The 27919-nt window shown below is 46.0% G+C and overlaps 2 protein-coding genes across 4 annotated transcripts in view; one reads left to right on the top strand and one right to left on the bottom strand.

Annotated features, from left to right (window-relative positions):
• NUP214 (nucleoporin 214) overlaps positions 1-11234 on the top strand; it is a 232051-nt gene extending 220817 nt beyond the window's left edge. For both annotated transcript variants that reach the window (XM_029612981.1, XM_029612982.1), the window contains 4 exons: positions 834-1005; positions 8799-8965; positions 9849-9873; positions 11019-11234. In XM_029612981.1, coding sequence (XP_029468841.1) covers positions 834-1005; positions 8799-8965; positions 9849-9873; positions 11019-11052 — 398 coding nt within the window. In that variant the 3' untranslated portion in view covers positions 11053-11234. The remainder of the gene's footprint in view (positions 1-833; positions 1006-8798; positions 8966-9848; positions 9874-11018) is intronic.
• Positions 11235-17427: 6193 nt separating this feature from the next.
• FAM78A (family with sequence similarity 78 member A) lies at positions 17428-27181 on the bottom strand. 2 transcript variants are annotated; one of them, XM_029612983.1, is made up of 3 exons: positions 26824-27181; positions 25640-26244; positions 17428-20703 (listed from the first exon to the last, which is right to left on the bottom strand). In XM_029612983.1, the coding sequence occupies exons 2-3, from the start codon at positions 25960-25962 to the stop codon at positions 20175-20177; spliced, it is 852 nt and encodes a 283-aa protein (XP_029468843.1). In that variant the 5' UTR covers positions 25963-26244; positions 26824-27181; the 3' UTR covers positions 17428-20174. The 2 variants fall into 2 exon arrangements, with proteins under 2 accessions (XP_029468843.1, XP_029468844.1); XM_029612984.1 differs by lacking the exon at positions 26824-27181 and adding an exon at positions 26736-26757.
• Between the last annotated feature and the right edge of the window lie 738 nt (positions 27182-27919).

Raw genomic sequence — 27919 nt, forward strand, 5'->3', positions numbered from 1 at the left:
CCCCTGCTTCCAACCTTTCCCTTTATCCACACTCTTCATATGTACCCTTGTGTCACACCACTTCCTGTCCTCTCCCAACCTCACATACACATTGTCTTATACTACTAAATTCTAAAAACAGCGTAAATGAATATGGTAGAGCTGGCAGAGGTCAGTCCTGTGCTAGGAGTAAATACTGTAAACGACCTTTGATTTTGATAGGCTCCTTGTTTTTGCAGTATGATCACCTCAAATTAGATGGGGCGTATCAGTCCCTGAGGGCATTTCACAGGTCTGCAGTGTGATAATATCAATCACACAGCCTCTGACTGAGGATTCCCCCGTTCCTCCTCTGTTATCCTATTGCTCGCTGTCCTCTCCCCAGCATTCGGCGCTGAACAGTTTGGGTACATGGTGTCAGTGTATGGATCGTGGCTATGTCCAATGTGGGTACAGGGGCTGGGTTAGTTGGTGTCCATGTATTTCAGTTTTGTTATCTATTATGAAGGTGATATTTGCTATGATAGTGGTACTTCTGTATTTTGTGTCTTGAGTATGGTTATTGTTTAAATTACTGTATTTTTTGTTTTAATGTTTTAGCTGTAATTTACCTGGAGCACTTGCTTGTACATGCATGAGAGAAATGTATTAAATGAAATGAAGGTGTCCGTCATGGCTGTGCATGATTTCAGTGTGTTTATTGTGGTTGAGTGCACTGCAGGTGCAGGATCTTGGTGTGTGGATCGTGAATGGGTGTGCTGTGTGAGTGCAGGATCTCTGTGTGTGGCTTGCGGCCTTGTCATTTGCTTCATGTTTCTGTCCATTTGTTTTGTTTTTGCCTCTGTTTTGCTCAGGTGGCTTCGGTGCTGCTCCGGTGTTCGGCAGCCCTCCTACATTTGGGGGATCCCCAGGATTTGGAGGGGTGCCAGCATTCGGTTCAGCCCCAGCCTTTTCAAACCCTCTGGGCTCGACGGGAGGCAAAGTGTTCGGCGAGGGTACAGATGCAGCAAGCACCGGAGGATTTGGGTAAGAGAACAGCCAGAGGAACATAGGGATCTGGCTCACTGTAGAGTTCATACAGGCAATGAGTCTGTGTTGGCAGAGTTACACAATGTGCCAAATCCCCTTCCTGCCACCCCCGCTTCCTTCCTGTTTGTCTGCTCCCCTACATACTTGCCTTCCTACTGCCTCTCCACCCTGCAGATGATCTTTCCCTTTCTCCATTCACCCCCCTCCCTCCCCTAACCTCTTCTCTTTTGTCTTCTCTCTCATGCGTATGTGTCTTTGTCCTGTCCCCTTGCCCTGAACAAGAAATGTCATTTGTATGGACAGTAGCTGTGTGCTAGCTCTTGGCTCACATATGTGGCTTAAGGTTCCTTCCTGCAGAGCTGTCACAGAATCCCAGGAGGAAATGGCCCAGACATGACTTGCACATTGGTGGGATTTTGTATTCCAGCATGCTGTCACAGAGCTTTCCTGAAATAGCACAAGAAGTACAATACATTGGGTTATCTTACTCGATTTTGATGGTGATGAAGGATACAGCACTGCTCTCTACATGAGAAGAGCAAGTGCTGGCTGGACTGGCAATTGGAGAAGCCATTTCTCTTCACAAGCTAAACACACACCATGGCTTTTGGTTTCTTTCTACTCCTCACAAGTTGGAAATGTGTGCTAATTCAACCCCATTTTGTGTCTGTTACCATAGGTTCAATGTACAAGCACATCTTTTTTTTTTCTAATATTTTGGAAAACCACAATCTGTGCTGCTGGCATAGCATAACTAGAGCAGTGCATGCTGAGCACAGCTCTTGCAAACACATGAAAATGTTCAGGAGGGGAATCAGTTAAAACAGAATCATTTACCCATAAGGCATGGAGGAGAGAGCACACAAAGCGCCCTAGTGCAGGCTTCCTGTGAGTTTCCTGAGTCAGACTGTGGTGAAAGCTATAAAATAATGTGTCACAGTCTTACTCTCAAGAATGGAGGTGGGGGCTCAGATGAGGCCAGACGAGAGCCTTTTGCTATGCAGCGCTCTTCCTGGATTTAGAGACCATTTGTTTTGATGCTGAAGAACATTCTAGGTTCTTGTCTTGGGCTGCTTATAGTAATTTTATTTATTTTATTTAACTTCTTTTACTATACCGACACTCAAGACCAGGTCTTATCGTACCGGTTTACATTAGAACAAGGGGAAAAATCAATTAACGTATAAGTGGAAAAGAGAAGTTACATTAAAACAGGGAGAGTAAAAACATGGATGTCGGAAGATAGGACAGAATTAAGTAATTGAACAATAAGTTAACAAAATTACAAACTATAAATTAACATAAAACAATAAATTAATAATACAAAAAACATGGATTATAATCAGCGGAAATATACATGGAAATATACATGGAAATATACATGGAAATTCTGGTGAGTTTCAGAAGACACATTGTCTAGACCTGGTAAGGAGTGAGATGTGACAAGAGGAAGTGAGAGAGAAGATGTTTAAACAAATCAGAGAGGTAAAAGCCAGGATCCAGACTTGTCTGGCCATCGGGATAGGGCTGGACCCTGTGGGGAGCCTCTTTAAGGGTATTTCATTGAAGGAGTTTGCAGAACCTGTCAGTATACGCCATCTGCTGACTTTGAGACAGAGTATTACTGGTTCACGATTGCAATGCTTTTTAATGACGTTTTATGAATATATATGTTATCCCAGGACAAGCAGGATGCTAGTCCTCACATATGGGTGACATCGGTAATGGAGCCCTATGTACGGAAAAACTTCTTTAAAAGTTTCCATGAAACTTTTGAATGGCACCGGAGTGCCTACTGAGCATGCCCAGCATGCCATGATATTCCCTGCCACAGGGGTCTCCCTTCAGTCTTCTTTTTTCTGCGAAGCCGTTAGCATCGCGGGTTTAATTGGAGTCCTGAGGTGATTTTCACCTATTTCAAATTTTCGGAAAAAATTACTTCCACCGCAGGGGTTTCCCACAGTATCACCAGCGGTAACTTTTTCCGTTGTCTGTTTCTGGCTGGGACGATATTTTTTGGGTTTCGCCGTCGACGGCTGTCCGGCGCCATGGCCTCCGGCTTTAAGAAATGCCCAAATTGTGTGAGGACAATGTCGATCACCGACCCTCATTTTGAATGTGTTCTTTGCTTAGGCAAAGATCACAATATCCAAACGTAAATCATGTGCGGAAATGACTACTAAAGGTCGTCGTCTTCGGGCCGAAAAAATGGAGCAGTTATTCAATATTCAATTGCTTCCAAGGCCTTCGACCTCAGCGCAATCTTCTCCATCCGCTTCAGTCAGTCAACTAATGCTGAAGCAGAAACGTCCGGAGGCGGGAGATGCCTCAACGCCATCCCCTTTGGTTTCATCACAAAAGCATCGACCTCGGGGAGTGAAAAGCAAAAAGAAAAACACCGCCACCGGCATCGAAGACGCCAGGTAACGATGACCGAGGATCCATCGTCAGGCACGGCCTCGCCTGCAAAGAAACCCCGGACGGGGACTGAGGCTCCGAGGCTCTGAGGAGGTATCGGCATCGCCAACACCGCCTCCCTCCATAGCTGCTCTGTTATCACCAGCTGTGAGAGTGGAACTTGACTCTCTTATTCGTCAAGTGGTGCAACAGGCTCTGCGCGATGTGATTCCGCCTCAGCCATCGACACCTCCATCGATGCCGATTCCATCACCGAGGGATCCAGCACCATCGACGCCGCAGACACCGACGAGGCCACGGGAACCGGTCCCGATGCCTACTCCGGTACATTCACCGGTGCCACAGGTACCTCCACCGATACCTTCACTGGTGCCACCAGTACCTACACCGGTGCCCACACCGATACCACCGATGCCAGCACCGGTGCCCAAAGAAGATGTCTCCATGCTACATCCAGTTTTTACTAAACTGGACACACTCCTTGACATCCTCACTAATAAATTACCAGGGGAACCGATTCCAGGCCCATCTGGAGTGCCAAGACCCCCAAGGCCTCGTTCTCCTGTCTTACCACCACAACCTAAGGAGCCAGTCACTCACCACACACCACGTGAGATGCCTGTGGACACCAGTTCTGATTATTCTTCGGATGAAGAAATATTTTCAGAGCCTTCTCCACCTGATGACCACAGGAAGTCACCTCCTGAGGACCTCTCCTTCACAAATTTTGTTAGAGATGGCTGAAACCATCCCCTTTCCCATTCAAACAGAGGTGGATGCATGTCAAAAGACCTTGGAGGTCCTCCAGTTTGTGGACCCTCCCAAGGAAATGCTGGCAGTCCCTGTCCATGAAGTTTTCCAGGAGCTGCAATATAGGATTTGGGAGCATCCAGGATCGGTGTCAGCAGTAAACAAAAGAGCAGAGGCAACGTACCTAGTGCAACCTATCCCAGGGTTCCAGAAAACACAGTTGCCTCACCAATCAGTGGTCGTCGAATCCGCCCATAAGAAGGCGAAAAGACAAAAGTCCCACTCCTCTGTACCACCTGGGAAAGAGAGTAAGTTTCTGGACAACCTGGGAAGAAAAATGTATCAAGGTTCAATGCTGGTCTCAAAGATATCATCTTATCAACTATATATGAACCAGTACCAAAGAAACCTTTAGCAGGTTCAAGAACTCTCTCTCTCTCTTCCTGAACAATATCAGGAATCCTTACAGGATATCATTCATAAAGGCCTCGAATCAGGTAAACATGAGGTCCGAGCCACCTATGACTGTTTCGAGACTGCTGCACGACTATCAGCATCTGGTATTGCTGCAAGAAGGTGGGCATGGCTCAAGGCCTCTGATTTATGCCCAGAGGTCCAAGAACATTTAGCAGATCTGCCTTGCTTGGGGGATAACCTTTTTGGAGAGAAGATAAAAGAATCTGTGGCAACCCTGAAGGACCACACTGAAACATTAAAACAGTTATCTTCTCAACCACAAGAGACTCAGCCTTCTACAAGGAAGTTTCCAAGGCGTGACACTCGACGGCCTTATTATCGCCCACGTCGATATTACCCCCCAGCAAGTAGGCCCAGAACTGGCCGGCCATCTCAACGCCAGCAGCCTAGAAAAAGGCCTGCAAGAGCTCAACCACCTCCACAAACTGCCACTACATCTGGTTTTTGAAAAGCCCCAGAGAGCAGCAGCCAGATCAACCCATTCCCAAATACACCAGTAGGAGGTCGAATAAAATACTTCCACAGCAATTGGACCTCCATCACCACCGACCAGTGGGTGTTATCCATCACAACTCACGGTTACAAATTGGATTTCCTTACTGTCCCAAAAGAAAACCCACCACTTCCATCTTGGACAGTAAATCAACATTCCATAATTCTTCAAACAGAATTATCCACCCTTCTGAGAGCCAGGGCCATAGAACCAGTTCCTGGACCTCAAAAGGGCAGAGGATTCTACTCCAGATATTTCCTCATTCCAAAGAAAACAGGAGGCCTTCGTCCCATTCTAGACCTCAGACAACTCAACAAATTTCTCAAAAAAGAAAAATTCAGGATGGTGTCCCTAGGCACCATTCTACCTCTTCTTCAAAGGGGGAGATTGGCTCTGCTCTCTGGATCTTCAAGATGCATACGCTCACATCCCCATCTTTCCTCCTCATCGCCAATACCTGCGCTTTCGGGTACTGGATCAGCACTTTCAATACAGAGTGCTGCCATTCGGCCTTGCATCAGCACCACGAGTATTCACAAAGTGCATGGCTGCAGCAGTGGCACACCTCCACAAGCAAAGAGTGCACATGTTCCCTTATCTGGACAATTGGCTCATCAAAAGTCAATCAAAAGAAGGAGCTCTCGCTTCTCTCAAGCTCACCATCCAAGTGCTTCACTCCTTGGGATTTCTCATCAACTACAAGAAATCCCATCTGTCACCAACTCATCTTATACAGTTCATAGGTGCAGAACTGAACACTGCGATAGCAACAGCTTTTCTTCCAAGAGACCGTGCTCAAACACTTGTCCTCTTGACTCATACTCTGCGAAACCAACTTCAAGTAACAGCTCACCAGTGCCTCATTCTTCTAGGGCACATGGCTTCCACAGTTCATGTAACTCCCATGGCCAGATTGACCATGCGCCTACTGCAATGGACACTCAAAGCTCAGTGGATACAAGCCACTCAACCAATGTCCACTCCTATTCATATAACACCAGAACTCAGATCTGCACTCCTCTGGTGGACATCAATGAACAACCTCCTCAGAGGGCCTACCTTTCCAGCAACCAGTTCCACAAGTGACTTTGACTACAGATGCATCCACCTTAGGGTGGGGAGCACACATTGGTCATCTAAAGACACAGGGCAAGTGGACAAAGCTCGAAGCCTCTTTTCAAATTAACTTCCTGGAGCTTCGAGCTATACGCTATGCGCTACATGCGTTCAAGGACTGCCTATCACACAAGACTGTTCTGATCCAAACGGACAACACAGTAGCCATGTGGTACATCAACAAACAAGGGGGAACAGGTTCCTACCTCCTTTGTCAAGAAGCAGCACAGATTTGGGACTGGGCCCTGACACACTCAATTCTTCTACGGGCCACTTACCTAGCAGGCATCCACAACGTAGTAGCAGATCGCCTCAGTCGTCAGTTCCAACCGCACGAATGGTCCTTGGATCCAGCAATAGCATCCAAGATCTTCCAACGCTGGGGTCAATCAACGATAGATCTCTTTGCATCCCAGCTCAACTACAAAGTGAACAATTACTGCTCTCTACTCCAACAACAGAGCAGTCTACCAAGGGATGCATTTGCTCGCCATTGGAATTCAGGCCTGTTATACGCGTATCCACCGATACCACTCATAACTAAAATGCTAGTGAAGCTACAACAGGACAAGGGGACTATGATACTCATAGCCCCATATTGGCCTCGACAAGTATGGTTCCCCATACTGCTAGTTCTCTGTCAGGGATCCAATTCGCCTGGGAGTAGCTCCCAATCTCATAACTCAGGAACAGGGTCAGTTGCGCCATCCCAACCTTCAATCCCTGTCCCTGACAGCATGGATGTTGAAAGCTTGATCTTACAGCCTCTCAACCTTCCATCCGCTATATCTCAAGTACTTATAGCTGCACGTAAACCTTCCACTAGAAAGAATTATTCCTACAAATGGAAACTGTTTACTCTGTGGTGCACTCAGAAAGATTTAGATCCTTTCACTTGCCCCACTACCTCGCTTCTAGATTACCTTTACCATCTCTCAGACTCTGGTCTTAAGACGTCATCTGTAAGGGTACACTTAAGTGCAATCTCAGCTTACCATAACAAGCTAGGGGATGCACCTATCTCCACACAGCCTCTCGTCAGTAAATTCATGAGAGGCCTCACATTAAACCTCCAGTTCATTCCCCAAGCACATTATGGGACCTGAACGTAGTATTAGCCAGGCTTATGCGTTCTCCATTTGAACCCATAAATACCTGTGACCTTAAATACCTTACTTGGAAAACGGTATTTCTCATAGCCATTACATCAGCTAGGAGGGTCAGCGAACTACAAGCTCTAGTCACATACGAACCTTTTACAAAGTTCCTACATGACAGAGTAGTACTCCGTACACATCCAAAATTCCTTCCAAAGGTTGTCACGGAATTTCATTTGAATCAATCAATAGTTTTACCAACATTCTTTCCTAGGCCTCATTCCCATCAGGGTGAAAGAGCCTTACACACTTTGGACTGTAAGCGTGCGTTGTCCTTCTATTTAAACCGCACTACAGCCCAAAGGAAATCCAGTCAGCTGTTTGTATCCTATGATCCAAACAAACCAGGTAAATCAGTGGGTAAGCATACTCTGTCCAACTGGCTAGCAGATTGCATACAGTTCTGTTATGAGAAAGCAGGCCTTACTCTTCAAGGGCGAGTAAAAGCACACTCAGTCAGAGCGATGTCAACCTCAGTAGCACACCTTCGCTCTGTACCTATTATAGACATTTGCAAAGCAGCAACATGGAGTTCTCTCCACACTTTTGCAGCTCACTACTGTTTAGACAAAGAGGGAAGACAAGATTCAGCTTATGGACAATCCGTCTTAAAGAACTTGTTTCCAGTTTAATCCCAACTCCTTCTACATCCAACCTGCTGTGATCTTCGGCTGATTCATTTCATCAACAATACCTCACTGTTGCTCACCGCAAAATGACTCAGCCTCTAGCTTGCTAATCACCCATATGTGAGGACTAGCATCCTGCTTGTCCTGGGATAAAGCAAAATTGCTTACCTTGTAATAGGTGTTATCCCAGGACAGCAGGATGTAGTCCTCACGAAACCCACCCGCCACCCCGCGGGGTTGGGTCCGATACGTTTTATTATTTTATTTTTGGCTAACGCTTATTGCTACAAAACAAGACTGAAGGGAGACCCCTGTGGCAGGGAATATCATGGCATGCTGGGCATGCTCAGTAGGCACTCCGGTGCCATTCAAAAGTTTCATGGAAACTTTTAAAGAAGTTTTTCCGTATAGGGCTCCATTACCGATGTCACCCATATGTGAGGACTACATCCTGCTGTCCTGGGATAACACCTATTACAAGGTAAGCAATTTTGCTATACTTTGGAGCACTTCAGCACCTCCTCGGGGTACTTTCTGAGCAGCGCTGGATAATACAGTAGGCAGATAACTAAGCTCCAATACCACTATTGGTGTTTGGGACATTACCTGTCTCACTGAGTGGAGCAGAATTACCTGTGAGGGGCTGGTTCTGCTCCTTTAAGATCCCCCCACTAGCATCTCACAGAACTTCCTAACTGGGGTGCAGGGTCAGAACTCACTGCCTGTTCTCTTTTCTTTCTGCGTACACAGCTTCAGCAGCAGCAGTAACTCCAACACTTTCGGCAGCCTAGCAAACCAGGGCACACCCAGCTTTGGTTCACTGTCCCAGCAATCTTCAGCTGGTTTTGGGGCACAGACTCCCAGCTTCTCCAGCTTTGGCTCAAGTGGAGGCGGTACTGGCAGCGGTGGAGGAGGAGGTGAGGGGAAAGATTGATGCCTTGCACAAGACAACTGTTTGTATTTGTCAATTTTTTGGGGGGGGGGCATCTTTTTTTTTTTTTTTTTAATTCTCTGCATTTTTTATTTTATTAAACACCTTAGTAATAACTTCCATTATCCAAAATTTAAAATGCAATCCATGATATCACAGCCAGAGGTCAGGAACAGCTTCAGGGGTTGAGTTTCCAGGCTTTGTTCCATGGAAGGACAGTCTTCATACAATGGGTTCCTTTTGGTCCTATTCTTTTATTTTTCTTCTGTGGGATACAGCAGTGGGCATCATGCAATACTGCTTAAAGAACATATCTGAGACTCTCAAAATGGAAAGGACATAGCAGCTTTGTTTAGAAAGTGAGATGTTGAGCTTTCTACCCTCTTTCTGGGCCCTGACTGCACCATCTTCTGTTCTCTCCTGTCCTGCTCCCCCCCTTCCTCCTGTTCTTTTATATCCTGGGAAGTCGGGCTCAGCTGCGTAGGATGCAAGGTGCTTTGGAATCTTCTGAGAAGAGAGCGGAATCAGTGTAAAAGTTACAAGGATTTTAAAAACATACTTTGGATTTTAGATATCTGAATTAGTGAGGGGACTGCAGTTAACTGCCTGACTCCGGAAAATGATTATTTGACTAGAGCGCTGGGGAATCCTGCTGCACATGTCCATCCCAGCCCTGGAGTGCATGTGGTACTGCAGAGGTCCAACACAGGGCCGGGTTCAGCAAGTGCTGCATTGGATGGAGATAAAACACCTTGGGAGTAGGCATTGGACTGTAAAGGTGGTGCTGGAAGAGGCCTCTGGTCACTCTGTGAATTATTTGTTTACCTCCTAAACACTGCAATTAGAGTTTTACTGTCTCTCTTTTTCAGGATTTGGATTTGGCTCACCAAACCAGTAAGTACCCATGACAGCTACATAACCAGCTTTAATGACATCAATTGAGGCAAAGGCTGCAGGATATGTGAGGTGCTGCCTATAGTGGAGGGTGTGGGGCAGTTTCTTTGTGAGCTTATGCTCCCATTCTTCTGTTGGTGTTAGAGTGAAAGGGAAGTGCTATTGTATGTTAGGCCAAACCAATCCTGCATATCCCACATAGCATCCCCCTGCCCCTACTAGTCACAGGAGCAAGAGACGGCCCCATGTACCACTCACAGCATTCCCTGCCCCTGCAAGTCCCTAGAAGGTGGTCCTGTGTATCACTCACTGCATCCTCCAGCAGCCTGAGGCACAAGAAACAGCCTCATATACGCCTTTCAGCATTCCCTGCCCCTGCCAGTCTGAGACACAAGGGACAGCCCCGTGTATTCCTCACAGTGAGGAGGAGACAGCTGTGTGTATCCCTCACAACAGTGCTACATGTACTATCAGCTGTCTCTATTGCCCACCAGTTTTGATTGCCATATAGCTTTGTAGCCATAAAGTTTTTGAGGATCCCTGCCAGTCTGTCCACTGCAGTTGAAAAGATTAATAGAACTTTTATCACGTTCTTAAGGTTTTGAATATCTGCTCATTCGCACTTTATCTGTTCACCGCACTTTATAAAGATTACGCCTCTTCGGTTAGATTTAAGTTTTTACCAGTTGCTGTTGTTGCATTTATTGCAGTTGTTGTAGGTTTTTGACTTATTTAACTAGTTCACAACTCTGTATTTCTTGCCTTTCTCAGTTTGCTTTATCCCCTCCCACTCCCTGTTATAATGTATTTTCCTCGCTTTTGTTAATATGTAAACCGGCATGATGTGCCTATCTAATGCCGGTATATAAAAGTTATTAAATAATAATAATAATAATAATTCTTGTGAAATCAGCCTGAGAGCTGATGGTGGGGCACCATGAAGTAAAGGCTTCAATACTGACAGCAGACAGAGTGCATTAACCTTCACAAAAGGGTCTTTTCTTTTTTTATCCCACTTGCTTCTGTAGTACATGTGATTGCCTAAGTAGCTCTGAAGACTCATCTCCCTGTGTGTGGAGAGAGCCAGCATGCTTTGCCTTGGCTGTACTATGTGTGTTCACTGACTGCCCTTACTTCTCTTCCAGACCAGCCTCGGGCTTCAGTGGATGGAGGAGCTGAGAGGGGTTGAGTCATTTCCAGCCATTTCTGTGGTCAACACTGCACAGCACATGCGCTTCAGGGCTGCTTCTCAAACAGAGATTGCTGTCTTTTTTTTCCTTTTTAAGTAATGAATAATGTTATGGGGGTTTTTTTTTATGCAACTAATTTCCCTGCCTTCAAATACATTGAATTGATCCTTCCATGTGGCTTTGTGTGATGTTTGTTACTGCTGATTGTGGTCGGCTTTAAATAACATAGGCAAAGACTGGTGCAGAATGTGGCTCTGATGAAGGATAACTGTTCTCCCTGCAGGTTAATGAGGAGTGCAGGCCACAGGAAAGGAAGAGCTGAGTCCTCTTCCCATGGATCCCTTCAGTTGATTTGTGATGGGGGGAGGGAATGACTAGCTCAGCTAGGAGAGCTGTTCCTCTGGCTCAGCATCAGTCCCCTGTGTGACAGCTTGGAACATTAGGCTGCAGAGCTGTGGCTGCTGTACTGCGTTTAACAGCAACACTCGCAATATGTACGACATAAGCGCCATTCTCTTCTGTGCATAGGTAATTGCTGAGAGAAATTTCAAAATGTGACTCCCTACCGTAGTTATAGCCAGATAGAAAGGAGTAAGGAGATAAGCTTTGCATGCAATGCTATAGAAATAGACTGACAACTAATTTGACAACTGGCCCACCAGTTTTTATCAGAAAGAGTAAGGCTGTTGCGTGCAGGGAACGATTCCTGCCCATGAGGTGCAGGGGATGGTACTTGCCCTTGTACTTAGAGGTCACCTGTTTGCTGATGGTGTGCTTGGCTTCCTTTTGCTTTTATAAATAGAAATTGTTTGGCCCAGACCCTTGACCCCAGATTCCTTGCATTGATCCAGCAGCTCTTTGGCATTTGACATCTCCCTGCAGAGGCATATTTGCTGTGCTCAGGCAGATAAGTAACCAACCACTTGTCCTAAGTGCAGCTGGCATGGAAGGAATGTCAGACTGCTATGTGATCAGTGTAGGGCTCCTTTTTGTGGGCAAGTGGCTGAGACCATGACTGCAGCCTTTCTCCAATTCTTTGTGAGGGTGGCATTACATAAAGCCCTGCAAGCAATTGTGGTACACAGTGATGAATTTATAAGCCAGAGGTTAACCTACAACAAGCAGTATACTACCCTTACTAATCTTGTACTAAGACTACAGCGATAATAGTCTTCTGGGCAACAGATCCTGTAATCATGATTTATCTTGCCAACAGTAGGTGGTGATGACAAATAAATATAAAGATTCAGTAAAAGAGACAGACATATAATGTTAACATTGTCCAGTAGCTGTGGGGATAACTGCATTTGACTTGCTGCCAGGTAAATCTCAGTTCTGCCCTGTAGCACCCTCTGCTCTGCTATTCCAGTGTCGACACCTTCCCCAATCCCCCATAAATACATGCAGCTCTATCAGTGCACTTCAGTCCTGTCCTTCAGCACTCCCTGCAATTCCAGTACTGAGACCCACCATGCACTCAGCTTAGCCAATGCATCTCAGTTCTTCCCTGCAGCACCTTCTGCTGCTACAGTACTAAGACCTCTTTCCCCCTGCCCGACAGCTCTGTCAGTACATCTCAGTCCTGCCCTGCAGCACCCCTGCTATTCCAGTACTGAGAAACACCACCACCACACACACACACACACACACACACACACATATGCCCTGCTATTCCAGTACTGAGAAACACCACCACCACACACACACACATGCCCTGCTATTCCAGTACTGAGAAACACCACCACCACACACACACACACACACACACACACATGCCCTGCTATTCCAGTACTGAGAAACACCACCACCACACACACACACACACACACACACACACACACACATGCCCTGCTATTCCAGTACTGAGAAACACCACCACCACACACACACACACACACACATGCCCTGCTATTCCAGTACTGAGAAACACCACCACCACACACACACACACACACACACACACACACACACACACACACATGCCCTGCTATTCCAGTACTGAGAAACACCACCACCACACACACACACACACACATGCCCTATTCCAGTACTGAGAAACACCACCACCACCACACACACACACACACACACATGCCCTGCTATTCCAGTACTGAGAAACACCACCACCACCACACACACACACACACACACACACACATGCCCTGCTATTCCAGTACTGAGAAACACCACCACACACACACACACACACACACACACACATGCCCTGCTATTCCAGTACTGAGAAACACCACCACCACACACACACACACACACACACACACACACACATGCCCTGCTATTCCAGTACTGAGAAACACCACCACCACACACACACACACACACACACACACACACATGCCCTGCTATTCCAGTACTGAGAAACACCACCACACACACACACACACACACACACACATGCCCTGCTATTCCAGTACTGAGAAACACCACCACACACACACACACACACACACACACACACACACACACATGCTCTGCTATTCCAGTACTGAGACCCCTACTCCACAATCCCAGACATAACTCTGCCAGTATGTTTTCCCTAATTTCCCTATTCTCTGCTGCAATGCTGAGGTATTATGAAGTGCTGGGAGTGGGTGTGGCACTGTCTGCAGTAGTGCTGCCTGCAGAGTGAAAGGAATGAGGTGGAATTAACTGGAGAATCTGAGCATCTGGTGTGGCTGTTATGCTCCTTGCTTCACTGCAGAGTTCTTGGGTTATAAATCTGTACAGACATAATTATATAGTCCTTTAAACTGAAAGACATTTGTTCATTATCGACAGTGGAGGTGGTTCCCAGGCTGATATAAATATCACACTGGAAGCCAGAATACTCTGACCATCACAAGCACTACATTTACCCATTCTCTTTGGTTGGGTGTGTCTCACTTACCTTATGGAGGGGCTGGACTCAGGCTGCAGACTGCCTTGGCTTGGCCAGCTCTAGAGGAGGATCTATGGCTTCATCTTTCCTTGTGTGACTTGGCAGCAATGACAGGGAGGACACCTGTTGCCTGAGGTCCTGTGCTTGACCCAGGCTCCCTGCCCTCTACTATTTCCAGGATGACGACACTGCAAAGAATTGGTTTGTAAACACAATGAAGTATATTTCTCCTGACACATCTGTTTCTCTCATTGATTGTTCAGGCACATGGGAGTGGAGGAAGCAGATGCACTTTGTATATTGAATTAAAAAGGCAGCCCTAATTAATGCAGGGAAGGAGGCAGAATTTGTGGTGTTGAAGTGTGTTCTCCTGTATGATGCACCACTAATCAGACCTATCTGTGACTTGACTGCAAACCACACCTACTGGAAGCTGTCAGGCATTCTGTTTTGGTGGCTGGCTTGGAGAATCCATGGTGCATGCAGAGTACCTGGAGGACTCCCCCCTGCTACCCCATAACACTCAAACCCTGCAACTTGTTTCCCTCCACTTAGATAGTTCCCCTCCATTCACACACACACTCTCAGTATATGCCTCCCTTCACCTATGTGTGCCCTGCAATCTCTTCACACTCTCCTGTTTATTCCACCCCCCCCCCCCCAAACATAGGACTGGGGGCTATGCGTGGACTAGCCTAACTCATGCTATGGAATTTCTGACGTATGCAGGGCTTTGTGGGTATTCACTGTATCTTTTTATTGCCTTTTTAAATACTATCGGGCCGATACAGTAAAGTCTGCAGGAGAGCGGACGAACGCCCGCTCTCCCGGCGCGCGCACCGGCCCTTCGCCGGTGCACGCGATTCTGTATTTAAATTAGGTGACGAGGTAAAAACAGGGAAAAGGAGGCGCTAGGGACACTAGCACGTCCCTAGCACCTCCTTTTTGACAGGAGCGGCGGCTGTCAGCGGGTTTGACAGCTGATGCTCAATTTTGCCAACGTCGGGCTCGGAAACCGGACGCCGGCAAAATTGAGCATCCGGTTTTTGGCCCGACAGCTGCAGGCCGAATTCAAATTTATTTTTTTTTTTACTTTTCAGGACATCCGACTTAATATCACTATGATATTAAGTCGGAGGGTGCACAGAAAAGCAGTTTTTACTGCTTTTCTGTGCACTTTCCTGGCGCCGGAAGAAGGTCGGCGCTAATTTCTGAAAGTAAAATGTGCGGCTTGGCTGCACATTTTACTTTCTGTATCCCGCGCGCATATCTAATAGGGCCCTCAACATGCATTTGCATGTTGCATTTGCATGTTGAGGGCGCTATTAGGTGCCGCGGGTTGGACGCACGTTTTCCTCCCCTTAAGGGAGATAAGGGAAAACACGCGTCCAAGAGCAGGCTAAAATGCGCTTCATTGGAGCGCACTGTACTGTATCGGCCTGTATGTAAATTGTTATACTTTAATTTTATATATTGTTTTGCTGTTCACAGTCTTGAGCCTTCTTTTGTTCAGGGAGGCGATATACACATTTTTAATATATTTCCTCTGGAGCTAGAGAGTGTAGTGTGTTTTGTGAGTTTGTGTGTTGAGGGTTGAGAAGAGGTGTAATGGTGCAGTGCTCTGCCCAGTTTTTCAGAATTCCTCCAGGTGCTTTTATTTTGGTATTTTTACTGGATAGTGCCCGAGAAAGGGATTAGAGCTCCTGGTTTCTACTCCTGCCTCTGACTCTTGAGGGCCCGATGTCATAAAATGGAAGCTAAATTTTAGCTCACTTTTTCTTTATCATACAGTAAAAATTGACTTGACATCTGATGCTGTAAGCTAATGGTATGTTAATGCATTAGGAGTTTAAAAACGTGCTAACCCAAAAGTGCACAGAAGACATGCTTAGTGTGCATAAAGCACGGCTTCTGCGCATAAAACTAGATTTACAGTATGTGCACCAAAAATAATGTATGCACATAAAAATTGTGTACAAAGCATATTCTCTGCACATAAAGCATGCTTTATATGCAGAAAACTTGATTTGTGCAAAAGTTGTTTTATATGCATCAATTCTGAGTATAGGCCCCCCCATCTGTGAACTCCCAAGTTCAGACCCATAGACCAATATTAGTCCACTTTCCACTCCAGCTCTAACCAGGAGTTAAATTTCCAGCATTAAAAAACCATGAGTTAAGTCTATGTGCCTTTCTGCATTGGGGCGTAATAGCTAATGCTTTCATCAACATGGGATTTAAATGGAGTGTGAATTTGCTTGAACTGTTTTAAGCAGGTTTGTGCACAGTTTTTGTATGCAAAACTCTGTTGCATGGAGAGTAAAGTCTGAGCACAAAAGTACGCATAGTCATGTGTAAAACTGCACAGTCCAGTGCACCTTATTATACTGGAGCCTGAACAGGTCAATCTATCACCTGCCCGTTTGCCTCCCTGACATAAAGAATACTGGTATTCCTGTTCATACCCCAGATCAGTCCAGACTCCTGGATTTTGCCTCCCTACCAGCAGATATAGACAGAGAAGAAGCCTAGTCTGCCACCTACAGTCCCTCAGTATTTCTCTGTCTCAAGCAGATGGTAGAGATTTAAAACCAGCAGTCTGGTTTATTTAAGAAAAAAATAGAAAAGGAAGATGGGTTTCCTTTTGGAGTTTCCTTCTTGGGGGCTATTAGGTCCCTGGTGGGGGCCATCCTCCCTGGTTGAGGTGGACGAGCAGGGGTTTGGTGACGCTTGGTGCTGGCACATCCCTAGACACTGAGCTGATTTCAATTAGCTGATGGTCCAGTTCCCTCAGTCTCCCGAAGAACCCTCAGGAAGCAGCAACTGCTCTACAGTATTCAGGAAAGAACTTTTGTCTCCATTACAAAAAAAAAAAAAAAAGGCCTGATCATTGTACACTGCAGCTTGGAGAGGATTTCTCAACTTTGGCTTTCTCTTTTGTGAATGATCACACCAGACACAGGTGAGAGCAGGGGGTAGGTGGGAGTCCCAGTGTTAATGAGACTGCCGTGGGAAGGAAGCAGTGTGTGGGATGCACATAGCACTGGCCAAGGATTGTGGCAAGGCCTGCCACTCATGTGGGGGATACTCACGCTCGTCTCATCTGCGTGAATTTGTGCACCCGCTGTATCTCGTCGGAGAAGGCAGCTTGGCTGGTGCAAGCTCTGTTTCAGCACCTAAAAGGCCTATGAGGTTGGCAGGAGCCGCCACCAATTCTTTTCCCACGAGTGTGGGAACGGCAGCCATCTTGAGTGCACTCTCAGCAGCACCGGAGGTATTCCAGGAACGAACATTAGCAGGCAAGAAACAATTTTTCTCCACTGTTTCCATCTCTCCCCCTCACAAGGGATGCTGCCTCTGTCCTCCCCCTCGGATCCTTTATCAGGTTACATGGTAGGCAGCAGCACCCTCTGTGTCTTTACATTCCTGGGAATTCAGCTACAATAAAACAAACCTGGGAAGAACACAGTTTAAAAGTTCATTTTATTTTCATTATAAAAGTTGTTTACATTTCTCATGTTCTAGTCTATTTTTCTCTCTGCATATTTTCACAGTCTCCACAGCCTCAAGGACAGATAATCACTGCTGAGGGATGGAAGAACTGTTCCCAGCTCATACCTCCACTCATCAAAGCACACTAGCCTTGCCCTCTTGGGCCTGGTCTATGCTGAAGGATTTGCCAGTGTGCCTCGTTTCTTCTCTTAGCTTACTACCCCTTGACCACAGTGATGAAAATGCACAGTGATGTGCTGGCGCATGGCCATCTATTTGGAGCAGGGAACACTCCCTGCATCTATTTAATACTGCATGGCAAGACAGGGACAGGAGACTGGGGCGGCCGTGCTGAGGTATCTTCTTGTATAATACTTTAAAAAATAAATATCTTATTACAAGTAACTTGCATAAGAAGATTTCTCTCTACAGCTATGAGTAGGGAGTCCTTCACAAAACCACCGGTCACTGAAAATGATTTTCAGGTTTCTCTAATTTTCTGATTCTTCCATTTTCCCTTCTGTTCTTGGAATTTTCTTAGTTATTTCTTATTGCAGTTTTTCCTTGAAGAAGCTTTGTGTGTATAATAGGATCAGGTTCCAGGAGCCCTGGGCCCAGAACAATTCCAGCATTAAAGCTAAGATAGATCTTTGAGAAACAGTTCTAAATGAGCTCCTAAAATGTCCCTACTTTCCTAGGAGACTGATCACAGACCCTGCAGAACTGGTTTATGAGCAAGGTACTAGCGCTAATATAGGGCCATACATTTCTGTGTTAGAATAGAGTTGAGGATGGGTGAGGTTGAAATTTATGTTCCAAGTTGACAACTTATTCAGCCCCTAATGTTCCATATTCTGCTGGTGTATCTGGTATGTTTAATACCTTCCTTTCTGTTTGCTGCTGGTGGTGGTATTTCTGGCCTTTTTGGCTCCTGAGAGATTTCCTAATATGTCTTCCTCCCTGCCTTAGGGAGAGCATGTTAAAGAGAGAAGGGTAAGGAAAAGGTCTATGGGAGAGGTTGATTCTGGTTGGTATGAGCTTAGGCCTTTTAACACTGCTGATCTCAGCATAGGCCCAGCACTGGCCTGAGGGGGAGGGAGAGAGGGAGTCTCAGTATCAAGCTTCTCTCCTATTCAGAGCAGTTCTAATTATATTGCTATTTAGTTATTAAAGAGATATATAAATAGTCCTGGTTACAGCACCTGTCACTTCCATTCTGCTGATCATGACATCAATTCACCCCAGGCCGCAGCCTTAGGCACAAGTGTCATGAAGCTTTGTTTGAAAGGGGCTGCTCCTAGCAATCCGGACCTGCAAGTATTTCAGTTCCAGAACTCGTTCCCTTTTCTCCAGTATAATGCCATTAAAGAGCAAAAAGCAATAAGGCAGTGACTATCCCCAGACACCCCCCCCCCCCCCCAAACGGCTGAGCTATATTCTGATCACCAGCTGCAGACCATTCCTCCGCTAGGGTGGGAGGGGAAGGTCTTATTGGAGAAGTATTCCTTGGCCAAACTCGCTTCTGTGGGGAAGTCCTTATGAGCTAACTCCCCTGGTAGAAGAACTCAAGGCCTACATTTATATCTACTGTAGAGACTTTTACTGAACCATAAATTCTATTATGACTTTTACTGAAGTGATTCAGGGGCCTTCTAAATGTCACAAAGCCTCAGTGAATGCTTTCCACCTATGTTTTACACAGTGCGAGGAGGAAATGGATCTTCTAATCTCTACCGTGTATGGTAGAAGAGCTGCTGGGGGAGCCATAGAACAAACTCTCAAATAGAAAGGAGATCTGAAAGGAGGATGGAAGAGAAACACAGCTCCTGGCCATTAACAACATGGTGACAGGATGAACCGAGCTCTCACTCTAGTACCTCCTATTTACCCTGTGGATTCCCCCATATAGCATAGGAATGGCCTATTTCTAAAACCCCAGTGTCCTCAGACTATAATCCCTACTATTGTTGATAATTTTCTTCCAGATAGTGCAGCAGTGTGAGGACTCTGCCTCTTCCTTTTTTTTTCTCTCACAGATAGCACACAACATTCACATTCAGCTTTCCAGTGCTGTCTTTTGGCCTTGCACAGTAGCGCCACTGCAACATAATTTCAAAACTTTACCCCTTACTCTCCCAGTCAGAGTGTTCTTTTCTCCTTCCCCCAAAATCCAGTAGAAAACATTTTCTTAAAAAAAAAAACACACTTAAGGCTCAAATTTGGCAAATGCAAAGCAGCGAATCAGGGTAAGGCTCCAGGTCTCCAGTTTGCAAACATAAAAATGTCAGTTTTCCACAGAAATATTTTAAAATGATTAATAAATAAGAGCTTAATAAACAAGCAATTTCCAGCAGTTGCAGTTTTGCTCTCATAGAGAAAAAAAAAATAGCTCTCATATAGCAGAGTCTGTGAGCTGGTGATGGGAAGATTAACAAGGAACACAAGAAAAACAACAAGGCCGGAGCCCTTCACATCCCTCAAACACAGCATGGGTTTCTGATTTTTATTGTGTGTCAGCAGGAAGCAGATGACACAAGGAAGCGCAGGGGGTGAGGGGAGCCTTGCTTTGAGGTTCGATACACAGTGATTCCCCCTAATTGTGCCAGGTAGAGCAGTTGTATGAGAAGCACAGCCAGTCTCTGTTGATTGGCTGTTTATAAGCACAGCTAGCCAGCTCCTGCTCTCTTGCGCCAAGATGCACAGCCTACTTTATGAAGAGCTCAGCGTCGTTTTGGAGGGATGACCACAATGGGTTGGCCGTTTGTGGGCCGCCACATTAGAACCTGAGCATCATTGGCATTGGGCTTGACCAGTGCACTGGGCTGGATTGGCTCATTTTTGCTTAGGATCTGGGGCTGCTCTTGAGCAAAGGGTGACTGCAGCTTGGCACGCTGTCCCAGGGGTTTGTTGGGGTTTACTGTGATATCCAGCCGCATGCGCCACTTGATGGTCTGTAGAATCACCATGTCATTAGTGGTGGTGTTCGTGGCTACCAGCCAGGTGGTAAAGCTCTGATCTCGGTGGATACTGGTCAGCTTGGCCACATTACCTTCACTAACTGGCACTGCCCAAGTGACACTGGGATAGAAGTTATCATTCATGCTGACGGTGAATTTGGTGTCCCTCTTGGTGGGGCCCACAATGGTGCAGGTTTCTGTGGTGTTTCCATACCAGGGGTAGTTCACACCATCGGAGTCACTGATAGCCTGGATTTTGCCACTCTGCAGGTCTGGCAGTTCCCAACTGGACCTAAGAAGAAGAAATTCTGGTTAATCGCTTTTAAAAGTGATCTTTTGAGAATGAAACTAGATCAGAAGGACTGAGGGGTAGGACTGACGTACTTTGAGTATATCATTTCCTTGTTCTTTTTGTACACACCTCCACAACCCTGTCATGAATGCCTCTAAGAGAAATAGTTGCTCTTTTATTTAAAATTGTGATTTTTCTCACTTTATTCCTCTAAAATTCAACTGCCTTAAGGCCAGTGCAGATTCTTTCTCTCCAACCACTAAGGAACGTTAGCAATTCTTTTTGAGCATAAAAATGTTGAGTAGTATGATTGCTCTGATATTTAAGGTGAGGGAAACAGTAATACCAATAATCCTCAGCTGAGGAAGAAAATCTTACAAAATACATACATAGTGAAGTATCAATAGCACCTGTTGCCTATTTGTACCTATTATAAAGTTACAAGTAAAGTCACTGCTAGGTATGCACAAGGTATGAATCCATTATCAGGAGGATATAGACAAAGGAGAACTGTAGCTATCTGCCAAAATCAGAATCGTGGAATCCAGGTTTGGTTAGTTTCTTCTTGAGTTCTAAGTACAAAGTTCATGGGTTCCTCTCCCTGCCGGACACCAGCACAGACTAGGGAGCACTTCTATCACTGTCACTAGCATTAGCAAGTTCACCCTACTTAAGAGTAGCAGAGAAATAAAGCACCAGCTTACAAGATCTCTCTGCATGGAATATGCTTTGGTGATAAAGAAGTTAATACTAGAGATGTGCAGTCGTTTGCAACGAAATAGGAAATAAAGATGATATTTCCTATTTTGTTGCATTTCGGGAAGCAAAACAAATGATAGGAAAACCCACAAAATTGAGTAGTTTTCCTAGCATTTTTTTTTCTGGGAAGTGTACATGTAAAAAAAAAAAAAAAAAAAAATCCCCAAACCCACCCCAATCCTTCAAATTAAATTAAATGTAAAGCCCCCCACCCTCCCAAGACTCACTAAAGTCCCTGGTGGTCCAGCAGGGGGGCCAGGAGCAATCTCCCGCTCACGGGCAGTCAGCTACCAGTAATCAAAATGGCACCAGTGACCCTTTTCCCTTACCATGTGATAGGGGCTACCAGTGCCATTGGCTGGCCCTGCAATGGACAGGCCATGCCATTTTGATTACTGGCAGCCAACAGCCCTGGAGCAAGAAATCGCACTGGGCCCCCCACTGGACCACCAGGGGTGCCGGTCATCCATTGCCCTAACCATGGGACAGGGTCTGGCAAATGCCACGGGTAGCTCCTGTCACATGGCAAGGGTAAAGGGCTGCCGACACTATTTTTATTACTAGCAGCCGACAGCCCAGGAGCGAGAGATTGCTCCTTGGCACCCTGCTGGACCACCAAGGGTGCTGGTCATCCACTGTCCCTACCATGGGACAGTCCACCCAATGGCAACAGTAGCCCCTGGCAGATAGTAAGGAAAATTGGTGCCAGCGGCCCTTTACATTACTAGCAGTCGACAGCCTGGGAGCAGGAGATCGCTTCCAGGCCCTCCGCTGGACCACCAGGGACTTTGGGTGAGTCTTGGGGGGGGTCAGGCAAATAGAGAGCTTTATATTAAATTTGAAGGGCTGGGGATGGGTTTAACAAAATACAGATGAAAAAAAAATTACGATCCAGGGGGTGGACCAAAATGACCCACTCCGGAAACAAAACAGGCACGAAGAAAAAAAACTATGCACACCGCTAGTTAATACAGCTGAGCCCCTTCACGATGTCTAGGAGTTGCAACTTTGGCTTTTATGTGTTTTGGTAGTATAAACTATCTTAAGGTTTCCCAAACCTGTCCTGGGGACCCCACAGCCAGTCAGGGTTTCAGGATATCCACAATGAATATGCATATGAGATAGATTTGCATATACTGAGTCTCCATGGCATGCAAATCTATCTCATGCATATTCATTGTGGATATCCTGAAAACCTGACTAGTTAGGAGTGCCCAGAGGACTGTGTTGAGAAGCACTGATCTAAGGGTCTGATTCATTCCCTTCCCCCCCCCCCGTAGACACAGAATGGGGAAAAAAACTTAGTAAATGATGTCCTAAGTTTGTACCTGATGCAGCAGGAGAACTGGCTTACCCGAGGACCAGCAGCAGGATTTAAACCCTGGCTTTGTTGGTCCACAGCCTACTGCTCTAATTATTAGTCTATTCCTCCACTACACTCTAGGGGAATAGCTCAAACCTAGGCAGAGCCACCTCTAGGGTGCATGGCATCGTAAGGCATTCACCTAAACTTGCATGATAAGAGACACTTTGCATAAAACAAATGCACTTGATTATGGTTGAATGCCTGTCTGGTACGCTGTAGTTCTAAGCAGTAGATAAACCAGAAGTTATAATAGGTGTAAAGACTATCTTCTATTTAGCAATATCATTTTTTATTGGTTTGAAAAAATTAGTTTTGGCTAATGTAGGTACTGCTCTGTAATCATGTCTTACAGCAACAGTGGGACAAGTGCACAGTGCCTGCTGCTTCTCACTTGCCTTCACCAGGTCTCAGGAGAAAGGGCTCCTGCTGTTACCTCACTCCAAAAAGTGATGGCTAGGGCCACATCTATTGCTTTTAAAGTTGGCTGAGGTGACTATAAATGACACTTCACCTTGTTTACCAAATGTTACCCCGCCTGGCTCCTCTACTGGGCAAGGACATCGGCTGGGTATATTCATGGCTGGCTCACAGCGACAGTGCCCCACAGTGTTAAACTATAAGATTTAAGTGTAAGAGGTGTTCTTTTCCCAGCTTTTGTCATATTGTCAGGGAAAACACTAACAGTGGCAGTATATAAAGAGAAATTGTAACCAGCAAAGGGAGCTAAGAAGGAAGCTTGCACAAGAGAGGAGTCACTTTAAAATCAAATGTAATGTTCTCACATGTCTGCAAAGAGAGAATTTGTGCTGGTAGATCTAGAATTAATTCTTAAGACATCTTATTCTGCTCGGACAGTCAGAAGGCCCATTAAACAGACTAACCAAGAGAACTCTTCCTAGTTAAAGGAATCTTTGCTGAAGGCTTAATAGTGTTTAGTGGGAGATTCTAGGTTAGGAATCAGGAGCACTAGGATAGTCGAGGAAGAGACCAGGGTGGCAAACTCATTGCATTCTTAAATCAGGACTTCACTTTTATATGGGTGCAAGTGGCTGAGGAAGAGGATGGGGCTTTCCTGTCCCCTCTAATCCATAGATACTTAGTAAGCCTTGGCCCTTTCTACATTCAGCTCTCTCAGGAGCTCTGCCTGAGCACCTGAGGCGCTTGAACATGCTTTCTGAGCCCTGTTAAAAGACCTTAAATATATCTCTACATACTGCAATAGTCCCATTGTATGCATGTCAAATAATTGCAGTTCCAATCATCCCTATCTCACACGTTTAAAACATTCTGGGATGGTCTCAGGGTGATATATATGTCTATTTCCTTAGCATATTGTAAGGGTGAGTCGGGGATGTGCTGATAAGCTGTAAGCCATGCCTACACAGCACGGAAATGAGAAGTCTGCATCTGCTGGTTTGCATTGCACCATACTGAGGCGTGTTAGAGTACAGGATGCTTGTAGTGCACTAAAATGGAAACAGGAGACCCAGTGAACATGGTTTCTAAATTAGCAAAAATGTGAGCCTATCCAGCCACTTCAAAGATATGAGATTTCATTCTGCTTTCACTTTTCTAGCTATGTTGGCCCAAGTTAATTTTTCCTAAATTATTTATTAGGAAAAATCTTGTTGGCTCAAACACAATGGCAGTGTTTCAGGAAATCCCCCACAATGCCTCACCTCCACCTCAGTTCCTACTACTCCATGCTGCTATCACCACCATTTCAATTGCTGCTATAATCAATTTATCTTTACTACTTTACAACCACTTGAGGGATGTATGCATGCTCAGGGCTGCAAATGCTGTTCTCAGAGATGCTCAGATCAGACTGGTCTGCCTGCGATGTATTTTCTTAGACTATTTTTCAAATTCAGATTCAGTGGATTGGTTCAGATATACCATTTCTGCAGATCTGAACTATTCTAACTAGTCAAATATTGTATGAATATAGGAAATCTTCAAATATATACAAATATTTGACTATTCACATTCAAACTAAGTCAAAAAGATCCAAAGATTCAAGTCAAGCAGTGACTGACTCCGCTTTGTTCAAAGTCAAGCAAATTCCTGTCTATCCCACCTTTCCAAGTGACTAGTTCCTGCTTTCAGACTGGTTTACCTATCCTTAAAATCCAGACCGCGTCATGGAAAGAAGATTAAGTGACAATACTGAGGCTATTCCATAGCCTCACATAAAGGGGTGGCCGCATCACTGTCAAAGGGAACAATGATCAATAGATGTACACATAAATCCTCCCTGTGGATAGGACACTTTTCTACCTTATACAAGTGACATAAGAAAAACTAGCTGTTCAGTAGCAGTTGACAGGAGGAAGTTGAGGAACATTCCAGCAAGTTTATGACAAGTCATCAAATCCATCACATGACTGCAGAAAAAGATCAATTGGCCCATCCAGTCTGCCCAGTTATTCCTGTCCCTGTTCATTTTTTATTCCCCCTTCCTTAGAAGGATGCAGAGCTCTAAAGCACCATTTAAAAGTACCGATATGGAAATAATATAGTTACATAAAAAGAATTGTTGCTAAACTGAAATGATCCATTATCTTAAAACAAGATCTTAAGCCAAGAGTTGTAGAAAAGTATGGAAGACAAGGAAATTCTTAGAAACAGAACATTAACACTTGAATTTAGTGACTAGGGTTCTTTGAAAGAATTACTTTTCTGGAGATCATTTTGCTCCAAAGGACACAGAAAAGCGCCCAATCGAAGGCCCCCAAGTTTACTCCCTGATCAGCACTCAGGTCATTCGGTAGACTCCTAGCAGCAACAGTGCCAAACTCAGATACTTACATGCCCTGATCTCCATAATGGTTGAAGAATTCCATATGATTGCAGGCTTGGATCCAGCCTACGATCCATGTCTCCTTCTTGGGGATGGGCGGGACCAAGACCTGAGCTGAGGCTCGGAAGTGGGGGGTCCGGTACCTGAGCACCACGCTGGAGGACTCATCGATGCTGGTGGGAGTGGAGTCGATGGAGGCCCGGGCTTCGATCACAGTGATGCTGTCGCGGAAGAGTTTGGATTTGCAGCTGAGGCTCTGAATGCAGCCCATGGTATTTAAGACGAGCGCTATTTCTAGCAAACTCCAGGGGTCCTGGGAAGGACGATGCATTGAAGTGTCCGGTCGCGTCTTTCTACAGCAAAAACCAAATCAACTTTTCACTAGTGGTGGCAATCCGAAGCCTTACACCTAAAGGAGAGAAAACTCCATTTCCAAGTCAGTATCACGTTAGCCGCATGGGTTGAGAACAAGCTACTTAACTGCAGTATCCTTGATGGCTCGCGGTTTCTTTCTTTGCTTTTCCTTTCAGTCATCACCAGTTATAGGATTTCCTGTTACTTTGAAGAAGCTCTTCTGTGCGTATTAAATGCCTTTCTCTTCCTGTAACACAGACTGTTGGAAAAAAAAAAAGGGCAGACAAGACACAGACAGACAAATCATTTACCTCCAACTGTCAAATACTTTTTATATATAGGACCAGGAGAGGAGGAACTATTAGGGGGTTGTTTGGTCGGAAGAAAACAAGATACATAAATGGAAAGAAATGTCTAAGGGTTTTTACTGCAGAGTAATTCTGATAGTGCAAAAAGATCAGCTCTGTCTCCCTTCCCGATTCTGACTCCGTAGCTCCCTGCTTCGGCTATGCTAACAAATATACGAAGTTAGATTTAAATAGTAGTGGTTACAAACGTCGAACAGCACCCCTCCCCCTTTTATATGCCAGCTGCTGAGGCTTCTACTTGTGGAGATACACCTGACTGACCCTCAGTAAAGAGGCACTACAACAGCTACTGATGAACCTTGGCAGTCTTGCAAGCCAGTCAGTCACTTGTCTCCTGTCACTTGCTCCCTCTCTCCTGCCCCCCTGCCTTATCTCTTATTACCTCTCCCCTGTCTCCTGCCCTTGCAGCAGAAAGTGGATTGCAAGCGCATCGAGGGAAGCTGCGGGGTGGGGGGAGGGTCACTAGTCACCTTGCAGCACGTTATTTGTTAAATCTTTGTCCATATATAATCTGAGATGTCAAGTGCCAAAGTGTCCCTGAATGGAGCAGCAGTTTGTGCAGTTCCTTCCTTCGGCTCGGCTGCCTGTGCTGGGGACCGGGGCTGGGAGGGCGGCTGCTGCCCCGCAACTTTCTGGCTTGGCGCAGCGCCGTCGGCCCGGCTCAGCCGCGTCAGTGGCCGCCTCTGTGACTCAGCCGGCGGCCAACAATCTGCCCCAGGCCTGGCTCGGCACGGCCTCCCCCCGGGGCCTCCCTACAGCCATGCCGGCCGGGCTTCGCCGCCACCGCAGCCTGCTCATGCCCGGCCGGCGGGATTCCCAGCACCCGAGCTGCGGCTCTTATAGCCGCGCCGCGCCGCACACGCGTTTCCGGCCGGCCGCACCAGGACTTCTGGGTACGGTAGTTCTCTCCTGCGCTTTTCGGGCTTGGCTTTCGCGCGATGCTATTCCCTGCTCTGTTGGATGGTTTCTCACTCAGGAGAAGTCAGTTCCTTAGTGCCCACCGCACTTAGGGGTCCCAACCGTAGTCTCGCACTCAGAGCGGCTTTTGGGTGACCTAAGATTCCGAGGTCACCCCTATAGCATACTGCTATGAGTCCCGCAGACAATTCGGAGCAAGGTTCTGGGACATGATCAAGCTCTTCTGGTTCTTGTTACTAACTACATCCCTTCATCAGGACTGATGACGCTGCCCATAGACAGAGGACTTGGGGCAAGGAGTCCTCCTCTTCTCCTCCCCCTGGAAATCAGAAAGCAGCAGGGGCACTTTTTGGGCACCTTCAGAATTTGGCCTCAAAGGCACTAGTTGGCCATGTTGCCTGTGCCTAAATCCAGCCCTGTCTTTCATTGCATTTTTTGGGGGAGGGGGAGGGGGAGGTAATTAGGTAACAACTAGCTCTGATCTATACTAGAACACCTGTCCATGCAAATAACTTAGAAAATCATTCTTCCTCCTCAGTCTGCCCTTTTTTTATTTTGCCTTTTTTTAGGGGAAGGGGAAGGCTTGGTGTTCACAAAATTGCTACACATAATTTCAACATTGGGGCAGCTGGAAAATGTTCTCAGGAT

The sequence above is a fragment of the Rhinatrema bivittatum genome, chromosome 8 (assembly GCF_901001135.1).
Source record: "Rhinatrema bivittatum chromosome 8, aRhiBiv1.1, whole genome shotgun sequence".
In the NCBI taxonomy this organism is placed as follows: Eukaryota; Metazoa; Chordata; class Amphibia; order Gymnophiona; family Rhinatrematidae; genus Rhinatrema; species Rhinatrema bivittatum.

What these genes read in the sequence shown, in the direction of transcription:
- FAM78A (XM_029612983.1), bottom strand. Translation starts at nt 25,962, where the DNA reads ATGCATCGTCCTTCCCAGGACCCCTGGAGTTTGCTAGAAATAGCGCTC. An exon ending in CATTATGGAGATCAGGGCAT is followed by an intron (nt 20,704 to 25,639) that starts GTAAGTATCTGA and finishes TCTTCTTCTTAG; the next exon opens with GTCCAGTTGGGAACTGCCAG.